At 42.3% G+C, this 18,471-nt stretch overlaps 1 protein-coding gene across 2 annotated transcripts; it reads right to left on the reverse strand.

The window, feature by feature from the left end:
• Positions 1-696: 696 nt before the first annotated feature.
• Positions 697-18,433, reverse strand: DDX51 (DEAD-box helicase 51). 2 transcript variants are annotated; one of them, XR_007769539.1, is made up of 17 exons: positions 18,364-18,425; positions 16,841-17,265; positions 16,222-16,469; positions 15,419-15,569; positions 13,146-13,291; positions 12,722-12,793; positions 12,408-12,514; positions 11,042-11,150; positions 9,996-10,141; positions 8,903-9,101; positions 8,025-8,140; positions 7,814-7,930; positions 5,932-6,033; positions 5,281-5,344; positions 4,585-4,719; positions 2,612-3,075; positions 697-799 (listed from the first exon to the last, which is right to left on the reverse strand). XR_007769539.1 is itself a non-coding variant. In XM_050924468.1 (16 exons), the coding sequence occupies exons 1-16, from the start codon at positions 18,384-18,386 to the stop codon at positions 3,049-3,051; spliced, it is 2,187 nt and encodes a 728-aa protein (XP_050780425.1). In that variant the 5' UTR covers positions 18,387-18,433; the 3' UTR covers positions 2,499-3,048. The 2 variants fall into 2 exon arrangements, 1 of the variants encoding a protein (XP_050780425.1); XM_050924468.1 differs by lacking the exon at positions 697-799 and having other exon boundaries at positions 2,499-3,075; positions 18,364-18,433.
• Positions 18,434-18,471: the final 38 nt, after the last annotated feature.

Consider the following 18,471-nt stretch of genomic DNA (forward strand, 5'->3'; position numbering starts at 1 on the left):
GTATTATGTGACAGATTTTAAGTGCCAGATTGTAGGTATAAAAGTGTAGCAATCACTCCTGCACAGAACGCCGTCAGGAAAAATTCTGGTTTATATGTATGGAAACTGGGTTAGTTATCTAAGCTGCTGACAACCGCAAATTATCTTGAGGACTCTACCTTGAGCAGGGCAGTGCGGTAGAAAACTGAAGTGAATTTCACAACATTTTCTCTCCTCATCTCTCATAAAGCCCAGTGACATTTTAACAGACTTGAGCTCAACCCCACTGCTTACATGCGGCTTATTGCAGAATTGGGTCCTTAGGCAGATCTCGACAGTTCATTAATTCAAGTACAATGCACACTGGCTAAGTAAGGTATCTCATAACTTTATTCCACATGGACTTGTTTCATTGAGTTACTCCCCCCCACACCCATTTTCTCTTGGATTTATTTTAGCATTATGATTTTTTTCTAATTGCTGTTAATGATATAGGGCCTGTGCCTGCACATGCTGTTGCTTTCCAAGTACAACCAGGTACGTTTGCAGCACGCTGCACACGTTCCTTTCATTGGCGTGGAAGCTCCCCCTCACAATACCTTGACATTTTACCTCTAAAATGGAATCATCTTTATAGATTCTTCCCAGCTTAACAAGTTCTGCTAAAGCTGTGCCAGGTCATTTGAAAGGACAGCCAATACCTGCAAGCACAAAGTGACAGGATCAGGCTTCAAATGCAAAAGCATTCTGAGCAGCCAATTGCAACATCCCTGCAACAGCAAACAAGGTGGGAGACTGGTTCTTGTTTCATCAGGACTGTCTGTTTAAAAAAAAAAAAATTAAATCAAGGCCAACTGTTTTATTATGATTTCAAAGAGCACAGCTTATTGGGAGGATGCAGACAGGTGTCCATGCTCATGTTCATATTAGGTAACAGCATGTAGTTTGCCAAGTGCTCAGCTTTTTCTTTACCATCACTGTGACTTCAGTAGTCAATATTATGAAGTGCATTATAGAAACAGTTGTTGTACAGAGGTTGGGGGTGGGGTGGGGTGGGGTGGGGTAGGTATTAGCATGAAGGATGAAAGATTAGTATTATGCAGGTGCTATACAAGGTATTGTATTCCCCCATCCTTCTATAAAACTAGCCCCCCTGCCATCAGTGCAAGTCACCCATCTTCAATCCCCCCAGCCCTATCCCTCACTTGCCTCCTTCATAGCTCTCCCCCGTCCCCAACCCACTTCTTTCTGGAAGCTTTCCAGGGCTGCCTTCTCCCATCCCACCAATGCTTGACTTTACTTCCACAAACTTGGTTAAATATTAATTGTAAAAAAAAATTCAAACATTGATAGCTCAGTGGTTTTAGCACTGGCCTGCTAAACCCAGGGTTGTGAGTTCAGTCCTTGAGGGGGCCACTTAGGGATCTGGGACAAAATCAGTACTTGGTCCTGTTAGTGAAGGCAGGGGGCTGGACTTGATGACCTTTCAGGGTCCCTTCAAGTTCTATGAGATAGGTATATCTCCATATATATTAACTCACAAAATTGACATGCAAAAGGATACATGATAATTTACTGTAGTTTTGAAATCCCCAGTTGTACTGTCTAACTTAAATTGCAAGCTCAAGGAGCAGGAACTTTTAATTGTTTGGAAAGCATCATCTAAACATAATATGGGGCAGCTGAAATAATGTGTCAAAAAAAGGTTTGAAGCTAGCCAGGCCCTTGCCAGCAACCACATTAATGGTGTGTGTGTTCATGTTACTAGTGGTTTTATAACAAATAGCATGAAAGGGCATACGAATGGTTAGCATATCTGACATGTAAATACCTTGCAACACTGGCTACAAAAATGCCATGCAAACTCCTGTTCTTATTTTCAGGTGACATTGTAAACAAGAAGCAGGCAGCATCACCTCCTGCAAATTGTAACCAAACTTGTTTGTTTGAGCAATTGGTTGAAGTAGGGTTAAGTGGACTTGTAGGCTCTAAAGTTTTACATTGTTTATTTCTGAATGCAGTTTTTTTTGTACATAATTCTACATGTGTAAATTCGGCTTTCATGATAAAGAGATTGCACTACAGTACTTATATTAGGTGAATTTAAAAATACTGTGCGTTTTTTTTACAGTGCAAATATTTGTAATAAAAATAAAGTGATCACTGTACACTTTCTATTGTGTTGTAACTGAAATCAATATATTTGAAAATGTAAAAAAAACATCCAAAAATATTTAATAAATTTAAATTGGTATTCTGTTTAACAGTGCGTTTAATCAGGATTCATTTGAGTTAATCACATGAGTTAACTGCGATTAACTGACAGCCCTAGTAAATAGTAAAACTTTAGCATAATTAATGGTGTAATTTAGACTGATAACACAGCTGGTGTTTTCAACAGGAACTATGACCACGGGTCTGACTTGATAAAGGGGGAATAAAGATTGGTATGAGGGACCCCGGACAATGGTTAGTTCACTCTAAAAACTCCTTTACCTACTCAGAAACATCCTTTACAAGAAAACAAAACCATATTTTTTAAAAGTTACTCTTTATTTAAAAATTTAAGTCATCCTTTTTCTCCACCCCTAGCCTGGAACAGTTCTTGAAATGGCAGCATTCTGATACATACATGGTATGGCTTTTGATGCACTTTGCAGATACAGATGGTGTGTCTGCAGCAAAGGAAAAGAAACAATTGTCTGCTGAAATGATCCACAGGCAAAGCCAAGAGGGGCCTGGCCCCATCAAATTTGATAACTGGAAGCTCCATCAGATGCACATTCTAAGAAGGCAAGATGTTCTATTTACTGTTGGCAATTTTCAGTATGCCAATATGACAGGAGAGAGTGTTCCCCTTCAAAGAATATTTGTTCAAGCTGAGATCTGAGCTTTGTTGCCAGTTCCCTCAGGGGTCCACAATGCCTGTTGGCAAAGCGACAATTTAGACTTTGGACTAATCCATCAGCCCTGGAGCTTCACTGTTACCCTGACACTTGCCATTAAACAGCAAAAACGTGATTAGTCCTTGCTTGATTTCAGTGCCACGGAAAATATACACCAGTCTTCTCATGCTCGTTTCTGTGCTCGCTCATCCTGTTAAGACAAAGAAGGTGACTGCAGATACGCAGAGCCTCAGTCACAGGGTCACACAGATGTGCACAAACTGTATCAGGCAGCAATGCAGCAGAATCTGACAAATTTTCTTTCCTTTCTCTCACTCTTCCCCAGCACTACTAAAGTCCAGAAGCTGGACACCAAAGCCATCTATTTTGCAGGGACAGGTCACCAATCTCTTGACTTTAGTTTTAGGATTCTCTAAAAAGTACTGGAGCAGGAGCTTCCCCCCAGATCAGTTACCATGTGCGACTGCTCTTACGCTTAGCTGGTAAGGCCACGGATGTTCTGTTTACAGATGAAAGCACTCCTTTCTAATGGAGGGTCAGCAAATGGAACTCCTTTTCCTTGAATGTTCAAAACAGCTATGCAATTTGCAAGTTGGGGGAACTGTGTCTCAAATTCTGATCTGGCAGAAGGTTCAGGGTTTGGCTACACTTGCAGCTGTACAGCGCTGGGAGTTACAGCTGTCTTCATACAGCTGTGTAGGGAAAGCGCTGCAGTGTGGCCACACTGACAACTACCAGCGCTGCAGTGGTCACATTTGCAGCGGTGTTGGGAGTGGTGCATTATGGGCAGCTATCCCAGCGTTCAAATGGCTGCAACGTGCTTTTCAAAAAAGGGGGGTGGGGTGGAGTGGAGTGTGACAGTGAGTGTGGGGGAGGGAGAGAGAGTGTGGATTTTTGGAGCCGACACTGTGTCAGTTCCCTGTCTTGCAAATTCTGACCACTTCCCCCACCCCTCTCTAATTCACTCTTAAATGCAAATAGTCTTCAGACCAGACAAGCAACTTCTCCCACAGACTCCCTCCCCCCGCCCGCCCAGCCGTTTCTCTCCTCAAGCAAACACTAGCTGTGGACATTCCTTGCCAGCCTCTGCTCGAGCAAACAGTAGCTGTGTTTGTTTTTTAGATAAGCAACTCCCGGAGCCCTGAGTTCACAACAAAACAAAGAGTTCTTTAGTTAAAAGCATTATGGGAAAATTCTGGAGGTCAGTTATAGCGTAGTAAGATTAATCGCTGTTTACACTGACACTCCAGCGCTCCAGCGCTGTTCTCTTTATTCCTCTCGTCCATGTGGAGTACAACCAGCACTGTAGCCAGAGAGATGCAGCGCTGTATGTGCCTTGCCAGTGTGGACGGGGAGTAAGCTGCAGTGCTGTAAAGCCACTACCAGCGCTGCAACTCTCCAGTGTAGCCAAGGCCTCAGCCTCTGAATATAGTTACTCTATCTTCCTCTTCCCAGCCCTCAAATCCCCAGCACAATAGAGGAAATCAACAGATCTGCAGAAAGGCAGTAAAATACGTAGTGTCTACTGTACTTTCAACACAGGGCCCCTCTGTTCTTTACTGACTCAAGCATCTCAATAGATCTCCATAGTTAAGAGAAAAGACACTGAACACTAATTGATGTGCAAGTCTGCAGCAGGTTACAGTGAGCTTTTTGTGCAGCTGAATTTTAAACTGCAGCTCTTCATTGTTGCTGTTACCTTGACAGTTTTCTGGAGCTTGGACAGTGCTTCCTCATATTGCTGCAACAATGGCTTTAAATACTCGCTCTTTACTAGCTGCTTCTCCAGATCTGGGCTGCCAGCATCCCTCAGCATCTGCAAAAACTTCCACTCCTGCACCACAAACAGATATAGAAAATTAAGGAGAGGAGACCATAAGCCAGGGAAGTGAACGAGTCTGGAAGGCTCCATCTAGTTTGGAAATTACTAATGAATAAAATTCACAACCAAATATAAGCTCAATTTTGAGAAGACCTGACTTTTATGCTTAAAAACTGGGCTTGCAAACTCCTGAAGAACTCATACACGAGGTCTGGAATACAACAGAGTTCCTAGGTTGGCAGGAAACCAAGGGTTCATTTTCAGTACTGGATGTGGAAGCTCAGGCATACTGCTTTCATCGGTGTGTGAAGAGGGGCGGTGTGGCTACCTCCCTTCATGCGAAGAGGTAGCATAACTAAGAATTCATACTCAATACAGCCAAACCAGGACATCTTCACAATCAATGAAGAGTAATTAAGTAGTCTCTATGAAAAATGTGCTGTACAGATACCACTGAAGGAAAAGCAGAACTGGACTGCACGTGAATGGATGGAGGAAAATTACATTAACCCCACTCCTCCTCACCACTCTGCTGTGCTTCACTTCAGAATTGCTGCCAGGACTATGACTCACCTGCACTTTCAGGAGCATGGTGAATGCTAATCCCACCTTGCCAGCTCGAGCTGTTCTTCCAACTCTGAAATCAGATAAAAAAGGCCAACCTCAATGTTGGTTTAACTGTCCCTCTGTTCCCCCCTCAGCTGCAGCACATTCCTTCCCACCTTGCCCCAACAAGAGTTCTTGAAACCTGAAGAGGACTATTCAGATTATTTCTACAAGCACCATCAGTATAAGTCGGCCTCCTGTACATAAACACAAGAGATTTATGTTTTAGGGCTTGATCTTCAGAAGTGCTGATCCTACAGTCCTCATTGATTTCAACTGGAGTTGAGGCCCTCAGCACTTCCGAAAATCAGGCCATCAGTGTTTGGGACCATCCAGGGCAATATCCACATTTCCTATCAATCAGGCCTGGTATAGTAGGAAGCAGCCCTAATTTAGAATAGAGTCATTGTAATGACACAAGCCAAAGGCTTAATTTTGACTCAACAACTGCTTTCATATTGAATTAACAGCTCTATTGCAATGGAATTAAAAACTTTTCACACCACATACTTTGTGTGTGTACATGAAGAATGCTTAAACATCTAAAAAGTCATATCCAAAAGAGAGACGTTATCATCCAAATTCATGGTCTCTTCTTTGTATTCCTCATCCACTTACCGGTGAATATAAGTCCTGATGAACTGAGGGGCATCATAGTTTATCACACACTTCACTCCTTTAACGTCAATCCCTCGAGCAGTGGCATCTGTGCTGATTAACCTGTTTTATGTTTTAAAGAAAAGAAACTAGTAGTGTTCATTTTCAGGTCTGTTGCATGGCATAAAGCAATTGCCCAGTGACACTGCAAATTCTGATAACTGGATATGGAGCAGCTCACAATACGTTACGAATCTCCCTCATCAAGCTAGCCAGATAAAAAGAGAGGGCTGGGTCTTTGGAGCATAAGATAGCACCACGAATCACACCACAGATTTATTAGCTATACCAGCCATAGTAGACACCTGCAGAGAAAATCCATTCCAGTGATATGCTAAGCACTTCTGGAAGTTTCTTTTCTATTGACATAAACAATGACACCATTGGAGTTTCCCGGTTTGGTAGACACAGAGGATATTAGCAACACTATATGTGGAATTTTTAGTCAGGTGACTCCTATCAAAGTAATTGGGAGCTAAATGCCCACAAACCATATTGAAAATGCACCCAAGTGTTTGTGCTCAAAGCATTCGAAACAGGACAGCTGAACAGCCACTGCAAAGAGAGGTTTGTATTAAAATACATATTTTGTTTTAATATGGTTACCCTTTCATGAAAGGTTCTCAAGGACACTTGTCAGGCAATGAGTACTCAATGCCCCATCAGCATTAAAGACACTGAAGCACAAGATTAAGCAATATACCTCAGGTCACAGCAAATCAGTGACAGCACTGGGAACAAAAATCTAGACCAGGGGTCAGCAACCTTTCAGAAGTGCTGTGCTGAGTCTTTGTTTACTCAGTTTAATTCAAGGTTTTGCGTGCCGGTAATACATTTTAAACCTTTGTAGAAGGTCTCTTTCTATAAGTCTATAATATATAACTAAACTATTGTTGTATGTAAAGTAAATAAGGTTTCAGAATGTTTAAGAAGCTTCATTTAAAATTAAATTAAAATGCAGAGCCCCCCAGACTGGTGGCCAGCACCTGGGCAGTGTGAGTGCCACTGAAAATCAGCTCGTGTGCTGCCTTCAGCATCCGTGCCATAGGTTGCCTACCCCTGATCTAGACAGTCAGTCTAGCAGGTTCTTGCTACTAGATTACATTACTTCTATTCCTAATAGCCCCTGTAGTAAAGCAGCATCGTTTTTTATTGTGCGCCAATAAAAACCTGATCTGCAGAAAGGCTCAGATTTTCAGAATTACACATGTGCTTTGTGCATTTACTGCCATTGCACATGACAAATGCTCATGCAACTTAGCAGCTAGATTCTAAGTGGCCATTTGCACACACAAGTAGGTCAACTGTACAAAAAATTACAGTAAATACACACACAAAAGCACCAGCATCTGCACATTCAGAAAATGTGAGTCTCAGGCTATGGCTACACTACAGAGCTTACAGCAGTGCAGCTGCATCGCTGTAATGCTCCTAGTGCAGATACTTTAAGCTTATGGAGGCGGCTTTTCCATCGACTTCATTACTTCAGCTCCCGCGAGTGGCGGTAGCTATGTCAGCAGGAGAAGCTCTCCCACCAATGCAACGCTGTCTAAATCGATGCTTATGTCAATGTAACTTACGTTGCTCAGGGAGAGTGCTTATTCATATCCCTGAGCGACATAACTTATACTAAAGTATGTTGTAGTCTGTACATACCCTAAACCTCCCACTCAGTTCACAAGTTGGACTTTGTAAGCTCGGTTTTGCAGATGAGTTTCTTTTACTACATACATGTTTCTCCTACTCTCTCTACACTGGAAGTAGCCTGGGTTAGTACCGAAAAAAAAAACCACCCACCAAAAAACCCCAGACATACATACACACACTCATCTGAGACACTCACAGTTGTATCTTCCCCCGTTCAAACTCCTTTAGGGTCCTCTGTCTCTCACTTGGAGTCAACCGGGAAGAGAACTCAGCCACATTCACTCCACCAAAGGCTTGAATCAGTAAGAACAATCTATTTGGAAGTGGGTGGGGAGATAAAACAGTCATGAATTTACCCAGCTGAAGTCTACAGGTACACATAGTCAGTACCCCGTCAATGAACTCACCTGTGGGAAGTCTGCTTGGAGTTGGTAAAACAGAGCACCCGGGTGAATTTCATTCTCAGCATGAAATACAAGAGGAACAAAGGTTTGGAATTCAGGTTACAGGGTACATAATATTGCTGCAAGGGACAGAGAAGAAACAGTAAATTTTAAAAATGTTGCTCTTCACATGGACTCTTCTCCCAAACCTACTTATCCGAGCTTCTTTCTTACTTACAAACCCATTCACTATTACACATAACTGATCGCATAGTGCCATCTCCTTTGGGACAAGTCATGCAGGGAAGATAAATGGTCTAAGTGGAGACAACACAGGACTGGGGCAGGAGACCTGCGTTCTACTCTTGTCTCTGACACTGATGCACGGTGCAGTGTCAGGCAAAATAACACTGTGCCTCAATTTCCCAATCTCTAAAAGAAGATAATGATGCATACTTGTCTTTGCTACATACTTGTGGTCTACATCTGGAAAGTGTGATGTAAGTGCTATGTATTACTTTTATCTTATTATCACACTCCTTAGTGATGGTGCGTCTCATCCTCTTTTAAAGGAGTATCTGTGTAAAAAAGCCCTGTTCTGAGATGGACAGGTGGAAATCCATCAATAGGTATGCATATGTAGAGCTACACAAGTAGGACCTATCTGTTCCCTTAACCATTTCTCCTCCTGATCCTCAGTAATGCAAGACTGCCTGGGGAAGAAATGTTTTTATTCATGGGATAAAATTAAGGGAAAAATGTAACCACATTTCCAGAAGCAGATCAAGCTGCTTTGAGTCTGATGTGTTCTTCAGGTGTAACCTATTCCAGTGCCCTCCCTCTTGGAAAGCTGCCCAGCAAGATACCTGCTATGGCTGCAAGAGGATAAATCACCTTCTTACCGAAAGTCCCTCAGGGAGAGTGTATTTCTTTTCAGCATCCTGTTCCGTTTCTGTCCCAGCTGTGACAGCTCGTTTCTCAGAGTAGACAGATGTGAAGAGGCGAGGCTGGTACAAGCCCAGCTCCTGCAGTTTCTCTGGGTTCCGAGTCAGTGTGGCTGAGAACAGCAACTTCTGTAGTGGTATCTGGGGACAGCAGGTGCTGAGACAGATAGCGTGCAGGCATTGAGCATTAGGGCAGACGAGAGGAATGCCACATTTTACTCCACCACTCTATCATCATCTGAAAAATCTGAGAAGTCATTAACTCTTCCTGGAACTCTCTTCCTGACCCAATCCACTTCCTGCAAGTCACTTTGCAATCCCCTGCCCCTTTAAGCTTGCTTATATGGCTAGTGGTCTAATTAGTTCAAAGCAGTTAATATCAACTAAAAAAAAAAAAACCAATCCACCCGTAAGCCCCATCACTCCTTCCCCCAGTGAATGCACCAGCTTCCCAGGTGACCAGGCAATCTTCATGTTTTCACCTTGGTCTTAACCCCAACCCCTCCTTCAGTTTTCTCCTCCTGTTGTTCTGATTTAACCTTGTTCTGGGCAGGTAACCTGCCTGTATGTATTCTGTGAAAGGCCATGTATGTCTATGGTGCTACACTGAAACAACAATTACAGACAAATAGCTAAGGGGAGGTCCAGCAAACATTCTGCCAATCTCTTTATAGGGGAGCTGTGATAGTTCTGGTGCAACTCAGTCAGCTATAAAAACATAGCGATTGGTCCTCAAAGTTCTGTGCATTTTTGCTTTCTTTAATGCCTCCCTAATCTAGCTGGAGAAAGGATTAATCGATCGAGATGGTAAAGTTTACTTTAAAAAGCATAGGTCAATTCCTAGCATCAGCTCTTTGCCATCTGCATTTTCAAGCTACTGAAAAACAGCAGACTTGATTAGTGGTATGTTTTCTAACTGAATGAGTACTGGAGTGTACACAACAATTAACATCCAAATGGAGTGGACAACAAAACACCAGCACTGAATAGAGGGGTAACCTGCAGTCCTCCTCTGTAGTACTGATTCAGCAGAGTGCATTTTCCAAGTTACCTGGCTGCCGTTACAGGTCCCGGTTCTGTCCTCTGGAAAAGCAGGTTGGTGCCAGAGTCGTCTTCGGCTCGGAACACTGCTTTTACCACTTGATGCAGCCATTTCTGGTGCATGTCATCTATCATACGGTCAGCTTCATCTATAATCTGCACTCAGACAGAAACAGCCCTTGTTGTTAGGCTCTTCTTGGTGCTGCAGCTTTCTTCCTACACACATTAAACCCCACTCTTTATAACAGGCAGAAAACATTTCTGCTTGGGATAAACAAATGACAGAAGGGAGTGTGCACATGCATGCACGCACATACTCCTTGTGTATATGCACAAATTTTTAATCAGCCAAACTATCTAGCTTTAAAAAGAAAAATTTAAAAAAAATGAGCAGAGTTTTAATATGGGAACTGAATCCTACATTTGGGTCCTTGCATAGGCATCTAAACACCTGATCGATAGATTCCAAGGCCAGAAAGGACCATTGTGATAATCTAATCTGACCTCCTGTACAACAAAGAACTTCTCCAAAATAATTCTTAGAGCATGTCTTTTAGAAAAAGATTCCATCTTATCTTACAGCATTCAGTGGCCAAACTGAAGGGCGACCTTTAGTCCCCTTTGATAAATAGATTTGGTTTCACTTAAATCCATTGGCTAATTAACACCACATGGCTTTAAATGACATAAGGGAAATCAGATCTTCAACACCATGAATAAACAAGGCACCAAACAAATGTGGTCCCAGTGCATATTCTGATATACTGGTGAGTTATTATAAATTTGATAATTTACGGTGAAATCTTGGTTTTGATTGTTGAAGTTAGACCCGTTAAATTTTATTTTTGTAGATTTTTCCCCTCCAGGTGTTTACAATAAAATGCCATTTCTGGAGACAGACACTAGAATTAGATGGACCGATAATCTGAATGGCGCGGCAGGTCCTATACACAGATGTGTATATGCACCAGGAGTACAAAAAGATGTAGAGTAGGAATTACAGACACAAAGAACCTTGTGATAGTCATCTCAGTAGATCTGATTGTTTTAACACACCAGAAAGCGAAGTTGTCTCAGGCTAAACCCTGGAGTCTGGTCAATATGATCCACAAGTCGTCCAGGTGTGGCCACAATGATATCAGCCAGACTGCAGTAACCCATCACTCTGAAAAGACAAATGTCCTGTCACCAAGCCGCTTCCTGCTGTGCACAGTATAGTGAGATCAATGTAACACGTTCCCGTGACCAACAAGTACCTGGTTTGCTTTTCCTCCCTTTCTCACTTCACTTAATTGAGGAATAAGTAGTCAAATATACCATTTACATTAAAGAATGTGTATGTAGGATACTCGAGGCCATGCTTTGCTCTGGAGAGCTGAGATGGAGAACTAGCTTATTTCAGATAGATTTGGCGAATGCTTCACAGCTAAATAATTGGAAATTATCTGGCGTGTAACCCTTTTTTAGCCAGTGTTATAATGTGGGATGCAGGCCACCACCATTGCCCCAATCCTGGGTTCTCTTAGAAGCAGTTATGTCTCTGTTGAGAACCTAACTGCAAAGATAAAATAAGACGACAGAACTGAAAACCAGGCTGAATAAAAAGCAAACCTACAAAGCAGTCACACAGGGGGAGCCACAGGGATAGCTCAGTGGTTTGTGCATTGGCCTGCTAAACCCAGGATTGTGAGTTCAATTCTTGAGGGAGCCACTTAGGGATCTGGGGCAAAAATCAGTACTTGGTCCTGCTAGTGGAGGCAGAGGGCTGGATTTGATGACCTTTCAAGATCCCTTCCAGTTCTGGGAGACAGAATCTCTCCATTAATTTATTTTATTTTATAATTTAACAAAAGAGTTTCCTAGGGCAGTAGTTAAAAAAAAAAATCCATCAGCTCTGGAAAGAGACAAGATCTTATAACACCAGACAAGAGCAGAAAGCACTAAGTGCTAAGGATCCCAGTAAGGAGGGACATCCTCCACCCTTCCAATTTCATGATCAATTTGATATTTGAAGGTGCCACGACAGACAAAGCCACTTCTTCCCCCATCCCCGAGCGGGCTGCTGATCCCAAGGACAGATTCTATTGTGTAAGTAGCAGTTTGTACTCTGTGTTTCTATCCTACTAAAGCTAACAAAACTTTAGTAATTGTAGCTACTACCATAAAATGCTGCTCCTAGCATTCTGGCAAGCAGAGATTTTAAACAATATCTAGTATATGAAACTATTGTTCAGAAAAACTAACGTGATGCAACCTAACATGATGCAATAGCCTGCACTTCAACCTCTCCAGCACTGAGATAAAGGGTTGAGACATCTGAGCTGATGATGATGATTGGCGATATACCCCCTATTTCCTAGAACTGGATGGGACCTCAAAAGGTCAAAGGTAAAACATTAACCAAAACAAATATTTAACCTACGTTCTCTGTACAAGAGTCTCCTGCTCCTTCCCAAAAGATTTCTGCCCAGTAACTAAAACAACCTTCAGACCCGTCCCATCAGTGTAGATGTTGAATACTTTACTCACCTAAAGAGGAGAGATGCGAATTGTTAGCTACTTTGACAGTTGTTTATGACAATGCTTTCTGTTATGTTAGCCAGTATCAAACCCAGGTAGTCTTCAACCTACTTCACATGGTAGAAATCACATGTGTTTGGGCAGTGGGTTTAAAGCACCAGCCTTTCATTTGCCTTAAATTCAGCTCAGAAAAAGAGAGGGAAAAAAGTCTCTTACCTGCTGTGCCAGTTCTTTGGTGGGCAGAACTGCCAGAGCTCGCACCTGACAAACCACTCGTTTTAACAGAGCCTGCCAAAACAAAGGCCGAAATGAGCACTTGAAAGCTAGTGGGGCCTCTGTGCACAGTCTGGGCAAGTGGGTGGCATCCTAGTAATGTCCCAGCACTTACTAATTCATTTATTCCCTGCTATCTTCCTCAACCCCTTACATGATGTTCTTTGGCCACAGAAGCTGGATGGGGCACTGAAGTTAATAGGAATTGTATCTAGGCAACTCTGAATTTCTAAGCCTCAGTGCTTTTGTTGGTGTTTCTTCCCGACTTCCCTACCTACCTCAAGAGGCTTCCATTTTACAGCTTGCCTGAGAAACAAAGGCAACTGTGGCCCTCTCTGTTACAACTATACACCTTGGCTGAACTCACCTGTACCACAGGGATGACGAAAGACAGTGTTTTACCACTGCCTGTAGGGGCCGAGACACAGATATCGCTGGGCTGGTATCCTCCTCTCCCTACCAAAAAGCCACTGGACGCACTCTCCAAAATGGCAGGAATCACCTCTCGCTGAACTGAACAGAAGGAAAATGAGGATCAGAAAAAGGCAATAACTGGGCCAAAGTCTATCTGCCAAATGCTATTAAAAACTGTACAAGGTCATCTCCTTCTACGTCTTGGAAAGCCTTGTGTTCTCCCTGCTGTTAAGTTAGGTTTTCTGGTGCGAATATGGAAGATCTAGGGCTCAAAAGAGCTCTTCACTACTCGGGGGAACCCCAGTTCATTTTGGGGAAGCTGTTTCACATCCTTTCATCAGGGTCTTTTTAAACTGGCTATAAACCAAAGATTAAATCAATTTGTTATTTCGGGAAGTGACCCCTGACTAGATATAAGCAATGATTATGTGGGCTTCCCTATACAAGTAATTCAGCTGCCTCTAAATCCAAATTTAGCTCCCCCTTGTAGCTCACTATGTAATTTTTTCTTGTTTGCTTATGTATCAAGGTGATGAAAGTGTGAACAGAATGATCTTAGGCAGGAGTTTAACAAGAATAACCACTTAACTATTTAGTATTTTTTAAAATCTTCCTTTCACTGGGAGATAGCACAGAGCCCGTTTCTTCAAGGCTGAGGGCAGCTGTGTACTCTCTGCCTAAAAAGATGGTTCTTACTCTCATCTGGAGCTAATCCTGCAAGGGGCTAAATGCTCCAAAGTCAAGTCAACTTCAGTGGGAGCTGATGGTGCTCAGCTTCCTGTAGCTCTGGGTCCTTGAGGAGAAGTTACAAAACGAAGCAAGAGCAAATTAGTCAAGACAAAAGCTTTGACTGCAACCTGTGAGACTTTTCCCTTCTCCTTCGGAGAGCTCTGGCTTATTAGCCAACTTTGAACTAAATATCCACTAACAAATCATCTATGACTCTCTTCCTCACCGCATATTATGTGTTAGTTTCATATTGCATCTATTGATCAAGAACAGCAGAAGTAGTAAATTATTGAACTTATTTCCTGACAGTGTATTCTATAAACTGAAGACAAGGGGTTCTGGACTTCAAAGTATAAGAGTCTGTGATTGACATAAGGAGAGTAATTGAGGACAGCATACCAACAACTCATTACACTCTGCTATGTGTCCTAGAACAGCAAAATATTAAATAGTGAAATAATTTAAAATAGAAAACGTCTGAGCTAGATCTGCAGTTCTTCGATGGTCTTCTAATGCAGACTAAGACCTGATAAATCCAGATCACAAATGTAATTAGTTAAGTCTTTAAAAGTAAAAGGTTAACGCACTAACCCCTTGTAATAATTCTACGTTTGTTTTAATTCCTTTGTCTTAATCAAATCAACAATGTGCAATATACATACTACCAATAAGACCTTCCAGTGGAGATCTTACAGAAGTTTGTCCCTACCTAGTGCATGTCAACCTCTACATATACACCAGGCGTGGCCAGGAGCCACATGTGGATCTTCAGAAGTCTGGAGCCACATGTGGATCTTCAGAAGTTAATATGAGGCTCCTTGTATAGACACTGACTCTGGGGCTGGAGTTACAGGCGCCAGCTTCCCAGTGTGCTGCGGGGTGCTCACTGCTCAACCCCTGGCTCTGCCACAGGCCCTGACCCCACTCCACCCCTTCCTCTGAGCCTGATGTGTCCTCGCTTCTCCCCCTCCTGCACGCCATGAAACACGAAACAGTTGATTAGGAGGTGTGGGGAGGGGGCGAGAGGTGATGACTGGCGTGGCTGCTGGTGGGTTGCTGATGTATTACTGTGGCTCTTTGGCAATGTACATGGGTAAATTCTGGCTCCTCGGGATCAGGCTGGCCACCCTGTTATACACAGAAATACCACAGCTCCACCTGGTGTCCAAGTATGGAACAGCAAGTTTTTTTCTAAGATTGATCAGTCTCCATCCAGCTCTGTTAGTGAAGATGACTGGTCCCAAGTAACCACTTAAAGTTACAAAATCCACACCACACTGGCTAAAGTATCATATTCTTGTCAGCTTTTGGGAAATTTTGGAATTTGTTTCCAAACCCCCCCCCCCCCAAAAAAAAAGCCACTCATCTCCAGCATTCCCCAGAGCCCTGATTTTCTAGCAAGTTCTATCATACACAAACACACAAATTGAGCTGTTTGAATAATGGAGAAGTTAGCTGATTTAAAAAAAACCCAAACCAAATAAATATTAAAGGTACCTGGGAAAAAGGACTCGATTCCATTCATTTGCAGCTTCTTTAGCAGTTTGGGATGGATTCCCTCAACATCCTGGATTGGAACTAGGTTCTCTTTTATGCGTTTATGGACCAGCTTGGGTTGAGCAAGCCACTGTGGTAGGATGGGCTGAATCTGGAAACAAAAAGTGAATGAACCCTGAAATAGATTCTCAGCAACCAGCCTGAAACTGAAGTTCCTTTAATGCAGGGGAAAAAGTTAGTGTAACACAATCAGTAACTAATTAGTATTCAGTATTTTTAAAACAATTATCATTGTGGCAAGATTTTATGCCTTAAGAGGATACAAACTTTTCTGTAGAAAATCTTAACATATTGTCCCAAAGTAACACACAAGTAGCAAGTTACAGGTTTGAAGATAGGCCAAAACTGTGCATCTCTGCACTTGCACAATTAAAAGTTTAGTATCTGCACAAAGTTTTCAGGATTGGGACCTTACACACTGACCATACCATTAAAAAAAATGAAATAAAACAGTAAAACATCTGAAGAGCAAATTGAAATGAAAGGGCAGTCAACCATGTATTATACATCAGGATTACATTTAAAACAATGCTGAACGTATCAAGAAGACTGTATAGTCAATAACATTGTTTTATATTTTGTGTACTTTATAAAATTTATTTATTTAGAAAGGCTAGTAAGTCATGTATTACTGAAATGACTTATATCATAAGCCTGACAATGCGATATATAAAGCATGTTAGAATACTCCTTCTCTGACCCAAACAACACAAACAGAACAAATTCCATGGCCAGTTTGTTACCTTCTGTACTGCTCTTCTGTCATACCCTCCCAAAACCAAGAAACTAGAGGGTGGTGGCGTTGCTTTTTCATTCGAAGTAGGTTTCCACACTTCCTCCTTTGTGCTTTGATTTCCTTTAACTTTTTCACTACCATCTTTCTCAGCAATTTTAGCTCCATTTGTCTCAACTTCTGTTGGAATGTCCCTCTCAGCTTGGTGTCTCTTCAAATTACTTTTATTTTCCTGTTGTCTATTGTTTTCATCAAGATCTGAAATTTTGGTAGAAGGAATAAAATGCTAAAAATCAGACAGTGGGACAGAAAAAAAATGGAAGGTTTTTTTTTTTTGTTTGTTTTTTTTTACACTAATTAGGGTTTCCAGGATCTAAAAATCCACCTACATTCTCATTTCTCTTTCCAATCCTAAGGTTGAATGTAGCTCTAACTGCCCTTTTGATATTGTTAAATGAGTGGTTAACTTTCCATACTTATGTGCATACCCCCCTACCCTCACACACCAATTTTCAGGTTCCAGTTGTAAACCAGAACCAGAAGTTCAGAATTTCTCACTTCCTTCTAAAATAAAAAATTTGACATTGAATTTTAACAATTAAATCCTATGCTTTCAGTTTTGTTTTCACCTGCTTCAATTTTCTTTTGAGACAGACTTGATTTTTTCCCATTTTCATTTTTCTTCTTCTTAGCTGGAATGTAGCCATTGGCAGTCTCACCAGCTAGGTCAGAGTCTGCCTCTGCCAAAGGCTTCTCAGAATCACTGCTCACTTGGTGGTTCTTCCTCAGCTTCTTTTCCCCTTCTCCACAGGAACCCTCACCGCTCTGTCCTCTCTTCCTTTTTGCTTCTCTCTGATATTCATTTTCAGAATCAAATCCAGAGTTTTTGAGCTTTTGGTGGAGTTCATTTTCTGTTTTCTTTTGTTTTAATTCATCAGAAGGCAAAAGCAACTGCTGCTGCTTTTTCAGTTGCCTGGCTCTAGCTTGTTCACGAAGCCGTTCTAACAGGGCCTGTGACCGGTCCTCAGTAGCATCCTCCTCACCACCAAGGTATCTGAATGTTTCACAAATAAAACGCTTTAAACATACCACATCAAGCACTATAACAAAGCTGTAGCCACCCTTTTCACATCTTTCCTGGCAGAGAAAAGGCAACAAAATCCAGTTTCAGTTAACTAGATACTGTAAGAAGCCACAGTAATCTAGCCCAGTGGCTCTCAACATTTCCAAACTACTATATCCCTTTCAGGAGTCTGATTTGTCCTGCGTACCCCCACGTTTCACCTCACTTAAAAACTACTTGCTTGCAAAATCAAACATAAAAATTCAAACGTGTCAAAGCACACTATTACCAAAAAATTGTTTATTTTCTCATTTTTACCATATAATTATAAAATAAACTAATTTGAATATAAATATTGTGCTTACATTTCCACATATAGCATATAGAGCCATATAAACAAGTAATTGTAAGAAATTTTTATTTGTACCAACTTCACTAGTGCTTTTTACATAGCTTACTGTAAAACTAGGTAAATATCTAGATGAGCTGACATACCCCCTGGAAGACACCTGTGTACCTCCAGGGGTACATGTACCTCTGGTTAAGAAGCACTGCTCTAGTCTGCAACTTTGCAGCCAATTAAGAATACTTCCTTTTGTATTTTCATATTAACCATTGTAATGCAGGCACTTAAACCAAAGTCTTATGACTGTAGAGAAAATATTGAAAACAGGACACAGGTGCAGCCCGAAGGCTCCAAAACCTGACAGCAAACTACAATAACTCATTACTTAAGACGAAATAGGACTTTTAAGACAATCTCGTGGAGGGGCTGCCTAGTGGTTTGGGCGAGGAATGGAAGGGACCCCCCCCATACATGGTGTGAAATACTATTTAACGTACCGTGGATGAGTTACTGAGGTAACGCTGCGCTACAAATCCCTGTCCACAGCCTGGCACAGCAGTAACGCCCCCAGACACCCGCTCTCAGCTGGGCCTGTGTTCTCCACACCCACGAGGGGCAAGCGAGCAGACCCTCCCCCGGAGCGGAGCGGAGCGCCGCGCCGCGCCGCCCCCCAACACACGTGGGCCTGGCTGCTGCTGCCGCCGCCACAACCTCCCTCTACTCCACGCGCCTCCCCCGCTTACCTGTTGATACGGAAAAGCGCCATTGTACCCCTGCTCCACTTCCGGATCCTGCATCAGCCCGCCCCGGAACGCTACTCGCGCTCTCAGATGACGTCACAGGCGCAGCAG

The sequence above is a fragment of the Gopherus flavomarginatus genome, chromosome 15 (genome assembly GCF_025201925.1).
Source record: "Gopherus flavomarginatus isolate rGopFla2 chromosome 15, rGopFla2.mat.asm, whole genome shotgun sequence".
Lineage (NCBI taxonomy): Eukaryota > Metazoa > Chordata > Testudines > Testudinidae > Gopherus > Gopherus flavomarginatus.

Bases quoted from the DNA above. Each gene is read 5' to 3' on its own strand.
- DDX51 (XM_050924468.1), bottom strand. From the start codon at position 18,386: ATGGCGCTTTTCCGTATCAACAG. The intron at 6,034-7,813 runs GTGAGTGTCTCA...AACATAAAACAG, and splicing joins GAACGGGGGAAGATACAACT to GTTAATCAGCACAGATGCCA. The intron at 3,076-4,584 runs GTAACAGCAACA...TTGTCTTAACAG, and splicing joins AGCTCCAGAAAACTGTCAAG to GATGAGCGAGCACAGAAACG.